Source organism: Salvelinus alpinus, chromosome 18 (assembly GCF_045679555.1).
Source record: "Salvelinus alpinus chromosome 18, SLU_Salpinus.1, whole genome shotgun sequence".
Classification (NCBI taxonomy): domain Eukaryota; kingdom Metazoa; phylum Chordata; class Actinopteri; order Salmoniformes; family Salmonidae; genus Salvelinus; species Salvelinus alpinus.
The window spans coordinates 27,641,633-27,655,588 of NC_092103.1; the positions used below are offsets into that span (position 1 = coordinate 27,641,633).

General features: G+C 41.7%; 1 protein-coding gene and 1 pseudogene across 1 annotated transcript; one reads left to right on the forward strand and one right to left on the reverse strand.

The window, feature by feature from the left end:
• Nucleotides 1-1,205: 1,205 nt before the first annotated feature.
• Nucleotides 1,206-2,498, reverse strand: LOC139544105 (cholesterol 25-hydroxylase-like protein 2; annotated as a pseudogene).
• s100z (S100 calcium binding protein Z) lies at nt 1,817-12,433 on the forward strand. The gene is made up of 4 exons (XM_071350868.1): nt 1,817-2,447; nt 5,250-5,306; nt 5,523-5,698; nt 11,394-12,433. Exons 3-4 carry the CDS (start codon nt 5,558-5,560, stop codon nt 11,550-11,552), a joined length of 300 nt encoding a protein of 99 aa, XP_071206969.1. The 5' UTR covers nt 1,817-2,447; nt 5,250-5,306; nt 5,523-5,557; the 3' UTR covers nt 11,553-12,433.
• The last annotated feature ends 1,523 nt before the right edge of the window (nt 12,434-13,956 follow it).

The following is a 13,956-nucleotide window of genomic DNA, read 5'->3' on the forward strand; positions in this document are numbered from 1 at the left end:
ACCAATAAACTTTGATTTTATTTGAATATTGTACTTTGTGACAAACTGGCAGCTGTTCAAATAAGGAAGTCACTGTGCCTGTGGTCTGCTTCAGGTAATGGGAGTTATACATTTATATATAAACTATTGTCTGACCTTTTCCTATATATGGCAGTCCAGGTGTGAGTGTAAGAGTGTGTATATTTCTCTTCCCATTGCTCAACAAACCTATGGTGTCTAAAATTGTACATTATGTTTCGGGGGACAAATGTTGGATAGTTTGTGCAAGTGCATGTATTTGTGACAAGAGATACTACATGTGAACAAATGAACATTATGAATGGATGGTATTGTGCTGAAATATAAGGATTTCATCTCACAGTGGATGATCAACATTCATATTTGTTTAATATTGTTTCAAATTTTCCAACAGTAATTTGACAATCTGCTTAAAACACAGCTCACATTCGATACTGCCCACTGGGAACACACTGGTTGAATCAACCTTGTTTCTAGAACCAACGTGGAATAGACGTTGAATTGACTTTGGGTGTTGGGTGCTCTCTAACCCTCCATGAGCCCTCTGCTCCAATCATCATCAGTAGGACAAATGCGCTGCACTTTCCAATATTACGCATCTGTTAGATAACAAGCATACTTTCTAGGAACAGCAAGTATTCTTAGTGATCTGCCAAAGGCACGCTTGAAAAGAGAAATAGTTGTGTTTGGTTTTTGTTTGGATCACAGCTGAAGATCATGGATCACAAAGAAGGTGGGAGGGGCGGTGTACACGTCTCAGCCAATAAAAGCATTGACCGTCTGAATGAGAGGATGATACATTAGTATTGGCCCCACGCATCACTCTGGAGGCACACGAAAAGACCCTCATTCAGCTCACTGGTTTGTGTGTGTGCGTGTGCGTGTGCGTGCCTGTGTGTGCTCAACTCCCTTGTATTATCCTTCTTGAATTGCGGTGCTGTAATCATGTGTTAATTCTCCTAACAGAACCCAAAAAATCCAAAAATACTTCAAAACAAGGAAATAACTATTTAGGATCAGTTATTAGAATGTCTGTAAAAACATTTGTTATGTTTACCAGCCTCACATCAAGCAACAACCAGTTATAGCTATATCTGATTATCCATGTAGTACTGTATGTCATAAGATTTACAATAAAAGTTTATTCAAAAAGAGTTCAATACAGAGAAAAATAAGACCCTTTCAATATCAAACAACATAGGAAAAATATTTTTTTTAATGTAATATTTGTTTTGAGAAAATCTTAAACACAAACAAACACACCCACATTTCAAATGCACAGACGTCTGACCTGAGAATGCCATGGAAACCAATCAAAAACCACTGAGTAATCACCAAAAAGATTTATATCACTACATACAAAACCAGAGATCTGAAAGACAGCAACAGTTAGTATGAAGTCAGTAAAGACAAACACACAGAAAAAAGTTGGAAAATGGGACAAGAGAGAGGTGGACACAGAGAGAGACAATATAGAGAGAGTAAGGAGAGGAGAGATATTGGATGAAGTACACACAAAAGGGGGAGAAAAGACAGAGAGAGAGAGAGAAGAAGAAAAAAAAAGCAAGACTCAAGCAGTCCCTTTATCTTTTCTTCTTTTCAGACCTTTCGTAACAGATGTATCTCTGGAAGGGATGGTAGGCACCCTGTTGGTCCCCCCCAGCCAGTCCCAGTGGGAGAAGAACGGGGCAAACTTTGTCCCAGGCATCTGGTGGTGAGCGTCATGTTTGGGGGGTCCGCCCCACAGGCCGGAGGGTACCAGGCGGTGCAGAGACCAGGGGAAGTCGTAGCCACGGTGGTCCTCAGTGGACACACAGATGGTGAACACCATGAAGCCCCAGGTGGTCAAGCAGTGGCACTGCAGCAAGAGGGGGTCCACGGTGGTCCAGAATCCCACACTGATCAGCTCCCATGCTTATAGGTACTGGGTGACCAGGCTGAAGGGCTGAAGGAACTGGTGGTGCATGGCGTGGAAGGTACGGTACAGCCAGGGGACTCTATGGTGGAGGAGATGCCAGAGGTAGTACTGGAAGTCAAAGACCACTGTGCACCCCAGGATGCCCAGGAGGAAGCTCGTTAGAGTGGAGGCTTTGCGAGGGAGCGGGATGGGTGGCCTCCACAGCCACTGGCCCACAGCGGCAGGGAAGACATAGACCAGGTGGTTGTGGACTGTGAGGCCGAGCGTGGTCCAGATGTTGTCCCATGTGAGGTCTGTCTGGGTGGAGCTTGTAGCGGTTGAGGGTGGGCCAGCTGGGGGCCAGGACGTCCAACAGGGTGTAGAGGAGGAGGTAGGTGGAGACTGAGATGACCACGGGGAACAGAGGGCTCCGCAGCTCAGCCTGGTGGTACTGCAGGAGGTAGTCCCACACTGGCTGAAGGACGGACGGCTCCGGGAGCCCCAGACCCAGGGTCAGGTTAACCACATCCAGGTGAGAAATCCAAGGGACAGCCACATCACTGAACAAACCGCCAGCACTCATTATGACCACAACTAGAATTGGTGGTTCTTTATAAAGTCTAATAATCACAGATTATTAATTTATAACTGGGTTGGTTGCAGCAGAGTCCACAAGAATAGCAAAGATCCTTACAGCTCTAATGTAATGTTTGTTTTCTGCAAAAAGCAAATCATCTGATGCCGTGCTGAACTTGGGTTGGGGGTCGATCTTAGCCTCTTATGTACATCGAGGCGCCACCTCCTCCTCCCCCTCTCTCTCTGGGTTTTACAGCAGGTGGTCTGTGAAGACCCCTCTTTCTCTGGCCAGAGGATCGCTGTCAGGAGTCAGGACCTGAGTCACAGCAGCTCTTATTTCTGACCCAGATCTTAGAGAGCTGCCTCCCACCGATCAGAAGTAACTTGAATTTGACTTTGTCAAAAGAGCAGTGTGTTTTCATTACTGGCATTGAGGAGCAACAATACACTGTTGTCAAAAAGCAAGACTTTGGTGCAGTGTCTGTTTAATGCAGACACTGTCGTATGAGCACAATACGTTGAAAAGACATCTTGGTTTGGTTGAAAATACATATTTTTTGTTGAAAAGACATCCAAAAGACCAATTTTGCTCACTGGGTGATAATCTGTCAAATTGATCACTTTGGTTAAACCTGTTGATCATTTTATTAAAAACAACATTTTTAAAGATGTTTTTCTCTTTTTAAATGTACATTTCTCTCTTTCTCTCTCTCTTCCTCTCTCTTTCTCTTATTGACTTGTTGTGGGGGCTAACAGTAATACATCATAGAAAGCTGTCAGAAGGGACGTTGAGTTCAAAGGCTCTACTTATTCATGTTAAATTACACTTGGCAACAAAAATACAATGTTGAATTTTTGTATGGTTCAGCTTGCATCATACTGCTGAGAATAAGGTCTGATTGTTGGAAGTGAAAAGAGGCAAGTGGTCTACCACAGAGATGGTTTCTATGGTGGAGCTCAAGTAATCCCTTTCTAACTCAAACAAGGCTTTATATAAATGTTATCATATTATCTAAATTAACCTAATAATGGGCAATAAATTCTGCTTAAGCTTTTATGATAATTGCATATAAACACTGTGTTTATGTGCAATGGCAACACTAGATTTTGTGCTGTCTGGCACCACTAGATTTTGTGCTGTCTGGCACCGCTAGATTTTGTGCTGTCTGGCACCACTAGATTTTGTGCTGTCTGGCACCACTAGATTTTGTGCTGTCTGGCACCACTAGATTTTGTGCTGTCTGGCACCGCTAGATTTTGTGCTGTCTGGCACCACTAGATTTTGTGCTGTCTGGCACCACTAGATTTTGTGCTGTCTGGCACCGCTAGATTTTGTGCTGTCTGGCACCACTAGAGGGCAGACAAGTACCACTGGAAGAAAGACGGCTCTGCTCTGTACCGTAGATACTTGTTTCTGAAGGGGTTTTTCACTGACATCATTGGAATCTTGATTCCAAAACATTTCATTTTGTGGACACACAACCCTTTTCTGAGGGCTGCAATTGAAAATCTCCCTTTTTTCAAATGTTTTCATGAATACCTGAAACTGAGTGATGTGAAGCTCCATTAATCTTTGTTTTTATATGCATTAGAAGAAGTTGAAGTGTAGAGCAGCACATTGTAGGATTTGAATGTATCTCAATGAGAACGTATGTTACTGTGTATTACTGTTGTCTGGTCCATAGCTGTTCCACATACATTTTAGGGACCAAAAATGTAACAACAAGATAACCTCATGACATTTCAACTTTGAAGGGGACTCAGTGGTCTCTATGCAATGCAAGAGTAATTCAATTATGTTTACAGATATCATTTCATTAGGACTTCTTATGCTTTTCCCCTCTCACCCCCTCCATGGGGACATTACATGTCTCTTCTGCGTAGTATTTTTTAATTTAGCTTGGCCAACTCTGAAGGGAGCAGTTTCATCACCCTAACCAACGGAAATACATTTTAGCTGTGGAAGAGGAGGGCAGATAAAGGGTTGAAGACACAGCTGAGATCCACCCTCCCTCAGGTGAGGTCTGTAGGGGCATGAAGGCTAAACAAAGAACCAGCCTGCGTTGCTGAAGCACCTGAGGCTTAGTCTCCCTACTGGTGCTATGCAGGGAGGGAGCTGGAAATCTGGTCACAATGTGGACATGGTGGACGGATGAAAGACACATTTTAATACCATGTGTAGACCCCCAAGAATTTGGGCACAATCAGAATGTGGACATGATCAGGACAAAGACGCATGTTAGTACGAGAGAGAGGAGAGAGAGAGAGAGAGAGAGAGAGAGAGAGAGAGAGAGAGAGAGAGAGAGAGAGAGAGAGAGAGAGAGAGAGAGAGAGAGAGAGAGAGAGAGAGAGAGAGAGGTGAACCAACATTCAGAACAGTGACTGACAGGGAAATGAAGTAGCGCCAGAAAATCACTTCACCTTGTTCTCCCATATTCTTCATAAAGAACATATCCTGTACAATCCCATTCAATGCAGCTGAGACACATATTGTACATAGATCTATTTTCAGCTGGCGTGGTGCAGTATCTCTCCACTGGAGTAACACTGAGGGCCTCCTATAACTAAAGTGAACCCACAGGGGACACCAGGGCCTATATGGGAAGATGTTTTGTTTTTCATGGCACCACCGTTGGGCCTTTGATTAAAAGCAGAGCAAGAAGACACAGTTACCATGTTACCATGGGTCTCTCACCTGTGGAATTAATTATTGCTATGGCGATGAAGGATGAAACGTCATGTTTCCACTGATTTTTAGATAAACAAGCCATGCTGCAAGCTCTCTCAGATCACACTAGCCCAGGATTCTAACCAGGTAGGAACACCACCTCTCCTATAGAGATTTTGTTATGTCTAACCATATGTTGCTTTATGTCTGTCTGTAGAGTAATATCTAATATTGGTACATGTCGCCTATTGTGTGCTTTTGAATACTTGCGGCCATAGATTTAGACTTAACTCTGACTTTTGTTTTAATAAATGTAGACTTTAAACTGTTTTTAAATTGTTTTTCCCTTACACTTTTCCCCAGTAGGTCGTGAAAGACATTGTCCTCCTATCAGCACCATGCCAAGTCAACTCCAGAGTGCCATGGACGCACTTATAACAGTTTTCTACAAATACTCCGGGAACGATGGAGACAAATACAAGCTCAACAAGGGAGAGCTGAAACAGCTACTGAACAGTGAACTCACTGACTTTCTCATGGTAAAAAAGCTGTTTAATATTCATAATTTATCAATCTCAATATATGTTGACATTATTTTGGTATCCTCTTCACTAGACAGTGTTTAGCAATTGAAAGGCCCGAAACACTATTTCATTGTTAATAAATGTATTGGTCACATGCGCCAAATACAACAAGTGTGGACTTTCCAGTGAAATGCTACTTACGAGCCAATTCTCAACAAAGCAGAGTTTAAAAAGTAAGACAAATATTTGCTAAATAAAAAGGAAATAGTAAAACAATAAAAACATTAACGAGGCTATATACTAGGAGTACCAGTACCAAGTCAATGTGCAGGGGTACGAGGTAGTTGAGGTAATTGAGGTAATACAGTAGGTACATGTAGGTAGATGTTAAAAGTGACTAGACAATCAGGATATAATAAACAGAGTAGCAACAGCGTATGTTATGTGAAGAATGTGAAAGTGTGTCTATGTGTGAGTGTGTATGTGTGGCGTCTATATGCATGTATGTGTGTGTGTGTGTGTTTTTTGTGTGAGCGTATGTAGTGTGTGTGTGTGTATGTCTGTGTGTGTTGGAGTGTCAGTGTAGTATGTGTAGTCTAGTGAGTGTGCATAGAGCCAGTTCAAGGAAACTGTAAAACACAGTAACATGAATAGAAAAAAACAACTGTATAATGTATATTTATATTAATCTGTTTTAGCTGTGTGTTGAATCTCAAATTAGAAGCTAGCTGTCTTGAATTACAAACCTTCTTGTGACATTTAGATGAAATCATAACAGCATTAATTTCATGATGAACATTAGTGATATTTATGCTGTTCTTATGGATATGTTGGGGGGCTTTTTGATGCTACTTTTTACCCATTGAGACTTGAAAGTTGAATTAGACAACCAAATACATATTGAATTTATCAGATCCACTCATGTCATGATTGTACAAATCCATGTGGTCTGTTGTGTTAATTTGTTCCAATTATAGACCTACTACACAACATTTACATGATTCTTAGAGACGTGGCAATGTTGTTTTTCTTTTCTTCAATATGCCTCAGTGGCTAGAAAGCATACAATTACACTCTTAAAAAAAGGTTTCCAAAAGGGTTCTTTAGCTGTCCTCATAGGAGAACCCTTTTTGGTTCCAGGTAGAACCCTCTGTAGAAAGGGTTCTACATGGAACCCAAAATGGTTGTACCTGCAACCAAGTGGGTTATTCAACGTGTTCTCTTATGGGGACAGACAAATAACCCTTTAAGGATAGCTCCTTTTTTTCTAATAGTGTAGAACATAGTTGATTAAGAGAATGGGAGAGTTATCTAGTTATCCAAAAAGGAAGGCAAGAAGGAAACATTAATGCAAAGGGACCTGATTTGACATTTCTCCTTCTACATTACGCTGGATTAGTTTAGCCACTGTGAAGTTTTGATTTCTGGTTAAGTTGAGTATAAGTCTCTTGCTTTTGTAATTTTGTGAAAGCAGGCAAGATAGTAGTTCCTCTTCACTGCCCTGTCTGATTGTAGTAGGTTGTTGTAGATAACCTACCATGCTGCAGTGGCCGTGATGGTGCAGAGGAGTAGGCGTGTGTGTGTGTGTGTGTGTGTGTGTGTGTGTGTGTGTGTGTGTGTGTGTGTGTGTGTGTGTGTGTGTGTGTGTGTGTGTGTGTGTGTGTGTGTGTGTGTGTGTGTGTGTGTGTGTGTGTGTGTGTGTGTGTGTGTGTGTGTGTGTGGGCGTCTATATGCATGTATGTGTGTGTGTGTGTGTGTTTTTTGTGTGAGCGTATGTAGTGTGTGTGTGTGTATGTCTGTGTGTGTTGGAGTGTCAGTGTAGTATGTGTAGTCTAGTGAGTGTGCATAGAGCCAGTTCAAGGAAACTGTAAAACACAGTAGCATGAATAGAAAAAAACAACTGTATAATGTATATTTATATTAATCTGTTTTAGCTGTGTGTTGAATCTCAAATTAGAAGCTAGCTGTCTTGAATTACAAACCTTCTTGTGACATTTAGATGAAATCATAACAGCATTAATTTCATGATGAACATTAGTGATATTTATGCTGTTCTTATGGATATGTTGGGGGGCTTTTTGATGCTACTTTTTACCCATTGAGACTTGAAAGTTGAATTAGACAACCAAATACATATTGAATTTATCAGATCCACTCATGTCATGATTGTACAAATCCATGTGGTCTGTTGTGTTAATTTGTTCCAATTATAGACCTACTACACAACATTTACATGATTCTTAGAGACGTGGCAATGTTGTTTTTCTTTTCTTCAATATGCCTCAGTGGCTAGAAAGCATACAATTACACTCTTAAAAAAAGGTTTCCAAAAGGGTTCTTTAGCTGTCCTCATAGGAGAACCCTTTTTGGTTCCAGGTAGAACCCTCTGTAGAAAGGGTTCTACATGGAACCCAAAATGGTTGTACCTGCAACCAAGTGGGTTATTCAACGTGTTCTCTTATGGGGACAGACAAATAACCCTTTAAGGATAGCTCCTTTTTTTCTAATAGTGTAGAACATAGTTGATTAAGAGAATGGGAGAGTTATCTAGTTATCCAAAAAGGAAGGCAAGAAGGAAACATTAATGCAAAGGGACCTGATTTGACATTTCTCCTTCTACATTACGCTGGATTAGTTTAGCCACTGTGAAGTTTTGATTTCTGGTTAAGTTGAGTATAAGTCTCTTGCTTTTGTAATTTTGTGAAAGCAGGCAAGATAGTAGTTCCTCTTCACTGCCCTGTCTGATTGTAGTAGGTTGTTGTAGATAACCTACCATGCTGCAGTGGCCGTGATGGTGCAGAGGAGTAGGCGTGTGTGTGTGTGTGTGTGTGTGTGTGTGTGTGTGTGTGTGTGTGTGTGTGTGTGTGTGTGTGTGTGTGTGTGTGTGTGTGTGTGTGTGTGTGTGTGTGTGTGTGTGTGTGTGTGTGTGTGTGTGTGTGTGTGTGTGTGTGTGTGTGTGTGTGTGTGTGTGTGTGTGCGTCTATATGCATGTATGTGTGTGTGTGTGTGTGTTTTTTGTGTGAGCGTATGTAGTGTGTGTGTGTGTATGTCTGTGTGTGTTGGAGTGTCAGTGTAGTATGTGTAGTCTAGTGAGTGTGCATAGAGCCAGTTCAAGGAAACTGTAAAACACAGTAGCATGAATAGAAAAAAACAACTGTATAATGTATATTTATATTAATCTGTTTTAGCTGTGTGTTGAATCTCAAATTAGAAGCTAGCTGTCTTGAATTACAAACCTTCTTGTGACATTTAGATGAAATCATAACAGCATTAATTTCATGATGAACATTAGTGATATTTATGCTGTTCTTATGGATATGTTGGGGGGCTTTTTGATGCTACTTTTTACCCATTGAGACTTGAAAGTTGAATTAGACAACCAAATACATATTGAATTTATCAGATCCACTCATGTCATGATTGTACAAATCCATGTGGTCTGTTGTGTTAATTTGTTCCAATTATAGACCTACTACACAACATTTACATGATTCTTAGAGACGTGGCAATGTTGTTTTTCTTTTCTTCAATATGCCTCAGTGGCTAGAAAGCATACAATTACACTCTTAAAAAAAGGTTTCCAAAAGGGTTCTTTAGCTGTCCTCATAGGAGAACCCTTTTTGGTTCCAGGTAGAACCCTCTGTAGAAAGGGTTCTACATGGAACCCAAAATGGTTGTACCTGGAACCAAAAGGGTTGTACCTGCAACCAAGTGGGTTATTCAACGTGTTCTCTTATGGGGACAGACAAATAACCCTTTAAGGATAGCTCCTTTTTTTCTAATAGTGTAGAACATAGTTGATTAAGAGAATGGGAGAGTTATCTAGTTATCCAAAAAGGAAGGCAAGAAGGAAACATTAATGCAAAGGGACCTGATTTGACATTTCTCCTTCTACATTACGCTGGATTAGTTTAGCCACTGTGAAGTTTTGATTTCTGGTTAAGTTGAGTATAAGTCTCTTCCTCTTCACTGCCCTGTCTGATTGTAGTAGGTTGTTGTAGATAACCTACCATGCTGCAGTGGCCGTGATGGTGCAGAGGAGTAGGCGTGTGTGTGTGTGTGTGTGTGTGTGTGTGTGTGTGTGTGTGTGTGTGTGTGTGTGTGTGTGTGTGTGTGTGTGTGTGTGTGTGTGTGTGTGTGTGTGTGTGTGTGTGTGTGTGTGTGTGTGTGTGTGTGTGTGTGTGTGTGTGTGTGTGTGTGTGTGTGTGTGTGTGTGTGTGTGTGTGTGTGTGTGTGTGTGTGGATCAGAAGTCCCCATCAGAATAGTAAACAAAAAATGTTTTGACCAGCTGGGGAAATGTTGTTAGTCCCCAAAAGGTCAAATGCTATTTCTAGGGGGTTTAGGGTTGAGGTAGAATTAGTGTTAGGGTTATATTAAGGGGTTAGGGTTAAGGTTAGGTTTGGGGGTTAAGGTTAGGGAAAATAGGATTTTGAAAGGTTATAAATTGTGTGTCCCCGCAAGATTAGGTAAACAAGAATGTGTGTATGCGAGTGTGTTTGGGGAGTAAACCTGCCTGTCTGTGTTCTAATGGATGAGCCTCATACCATGAGAGATGGAGTGAGGGGTTGAAGAGACAAATCTCTCCTCCCTCCTTTTTTTCTCTCTACATCTTCTCCCTCCCTCTGATGGAAGGAAGCCTCAGGTGCCTATGCATCATCACCAGTGACCCACATCACCTCCAAATATAAACTTGGACTACTCTCTTCTGATGTCACTAGTCTCCACCCACCGACGTGCCTCTGACAAGTATAGAGACGGTGTCCTGGTAACAGTCGAATACACATTCAGGACACGCCACAAATGGCACCCTATTCCTTATTTAGTGCACTACTTGTCAAAGTGCCAAATACTGACTTTTCACGTAAATTTCAATGATATTTGTACATATACAGTCAAGCTGTGTGTGTGTGTGTGCTACATACCTCCATTAGCTCCATGTCACTACTCTGTATCACAGGCTGGCTTGGCTTGACTGACAGAAATCATCCAACGGTCACCATCTCACACACACACACACACAAGTGCACATACACACCTCTGATGGTTCTCAGCTTATGGTTCATTGATTATCGCCAGCGTCACTCTGGATTCCAGTGGACATTGGCTGTGTGGTGTGGTGCCCTGCTGTGCTGTGCAGTGCCCAGTCACTGCCTTTGGCGGTCTAATATCCGGGATGAGGCTCCAGCACCATGAATCCAATGACTCAGAGCCTGAGGCGTCTCTCCTCAGATCTCCCCCATCTTCATCTCAGATCTCTGGCTGGGAGATTGACACAGGGCCTAATTGCAACCTGCTGTCATGAGGGGACTTGTTTATTGGCCAAGCAGCTGAATCCAGATCGGTCAATGGGCGACATGAGACATGATTCAGGACGGCTATTTTAGAGTGGTAGAGTGAGTCGGAGGCCTGGAGTAAGCTCAGTGGAACAGAATACATTAGAGTTACATTAGAGTTACAGTATAGAATATTTGCTGCTGTTCAATTGTTGTTTTAATTATGAGATATGCCTATATCTTTAGACTCAAAATTATGTTGATCTCAAGGACTGTCAGTCCTTGCATCCATAGACCTGTATATTAATTTGAGAGTGGTTACACTCCCCTAGCCCCATCCTTCAGATTATCAAGGTTTTAAATTATTTGATTGGTGGTTAGATCTTTGATTGACTGATTTAATGATTAATTAATTGTTGTTTCTTTTCATTTCCAGTCTCAGAAAGACCCCATGCTGGTGGAGAAGATCATGAATGATCTGGACTCCAACAAAGACAACGAGGTGGACTTCAATGAGTTTGTGGTTCTGGTGGCGGCCCTGACCGTAGCCTGCAACGACTTCTTCCAGGAGAAGCAGAAGAAGAAAGCCAACTAACAGTTAATTCCGAAATGGCTTCCCCTTGCCTATTTAGTGCACTGCTATTGGCCAAAGCCTCATAGGGCTATGACAGGTCTACATAGGGCTCTGGTCAAAAGTAGTGCACTGCATAGGGAATAGGGAGCCGAGGTAGAAAGTAACGAATTACAACCACACCCATCATGCTGACCATTGAATATTTACTGTGATCACTTCTCAATTCCCCATGGTCTCAGTGCTACTAAAACCACTACACTATATGTTTGTCAACAGCAGAAGGAGATTAGACTAAAGTTGAAATCATAAATGAACATACTTTTGCTAGAGATAGGATACTTCTGTCCCTCCGATGCGTCAAAACAGATGATTTCAAACATGGTGTCACACTACCCTGAGTGCCAGACTGTTTCAGCTCTCAACAACACTTCTGGCCAGAGAACATAACCACACAGATCTGGCTAGAGCAGAAACAGACTGGTACCCAAGCTATCGTCACATACCCTGAGTTGATATCAGAATAACTGTCTGCTTGGTTAGTTCAATGATTGATTTATTCTGTCATTCATCCACCTTTTCATTGATTTTTGCAATGTATTGTAACTATCAATGTGTCACATCTTGCAAAGAGAGAGGGGGGGGGGGGTTATTTCCTGTAAATCAGAGACATACTTGAGAATGTTCCTTCCATTCTAAAATGTGCTTGTTTCATGAAACCCTTTCTGTCACTTAATGAGAAATGTAAATCTAATTACAATTGCATGAGCATGTTTCTTATTAATAATTCATTTGCCGTCACATGTAAATGATTGACAGCATATAATCATATGAAAATGATTAGCTTGACAATATTTGTTTTATATTGTGACAGTAACACAGCATAATAAAGTTCTAATCCCCAAGACCTTGAGTGTGTGTGTTTTAGACTTACTGTATTAGTGTGCGTGCGAGTGTGTGTATGTGATTGTGTGCTTGTACGTGCCTGTCCTGTGTGTCCTTCCCCATCACTCTTCTTTGGTAGAGTCTTCTGAATATTTCTCAAGGAGAGGTTGTGCTGTGCTTTTGGATGGTCTATGTATAATGCGCCTGGTGATGCGTTCGATGACGCATGAGGATGATGACGCAATCCCCATTAACCACCTGGACCTTTCACCACCTGTCAGTCAAAGTGACTCATGACATCCCAACTTCAGAAGCAGTCACAGTGGCAGTTTTTCCTTGGGGATTCATAAAGTACATCCACGCTAGAAAGTGCAGAAGAGCAACATTTTATTTTTACAAATGTGATTTTAGCCCCTAATCTGAACCTGAGCTTTTACACTGACCTTACACCCAACTCCTGATCCATTAGAAGCAACAAAGCATCTTTAGGTTTTAGAAAAGCGCTATAGAAGAGCAATGTATTGTTAACAACAACAACATACTGTATACAGTTAATTATCTCTACAGTCCTAACAGTATCCCCTGTTGTCTGAGCTGAAACCTTCTTTTTTCAGACCCCCAACCCCCTCTCTCTACTCCAACACAGAGATCTGTTATTGAGGATTCTGAAGGAAAAACATTCATCAGCACACACACACACACACACACACAGAGAGAAAGTTCATTTCTAATTTCTGTGTGATTGGTTGTAATTGAGCGGGATAATGAGCCTGTCCCCCCTGGAGGAAAATGATGTGATGATTATCGTTTTTTTTGTGACAGCTGTAATCATAGAGACTTGGAAATTATACTTATTTTTCCATGATTCATAGATTCTGTCTTTGTTAAAGAACTTGTAGTCGGTGTAACACCATTCTTATCTTTTGTTATTATCAACCCCTTAGAGTGATGTGGTGTCTTACAGCTAAAGTTTGCTGTTGTGTCATCTTTCCATTGGAAGCATGCTGAACTAATACATGCATTGCATAGCTTGTCAGTCTCTTCATTTAATATGTGTGTACTGTAAGTGACTATAAGAATAGTATTTTTTACATAATGGTTGACATGAACCATCCTTGTGTAACATGCACGCACGCACGCACGCACGCACGCACGCACGCACGCACGCACGCACACACGCACACACACACACACACACACACACGCACAGGCACAGGCACACACACACACACACACACACACACACACCCTTCCTTTTGACTGCTGTCTCTCCCCAGCACATACACATTTCTCTCTCACTGTCAGAAAGCCTCTATTTCTTTGGTGGCAACATGTATCTCTTTCTCTCCTTGTCCTTCTCTCCAAACCCTGATCGAACCCTCAGTCTGTGACATCTCCAAAACTGATCACGAAGTGCTTGTTTTGCCATTCAAGCGTAAACTACAATCATCTATCACTCCCCTCCCATCATGTTATGTTTGGGATGGGGAGATGGAGGGTTGTGATGGTAGATTTTTCTTTTCACAGCCAACAGTCCGTCACT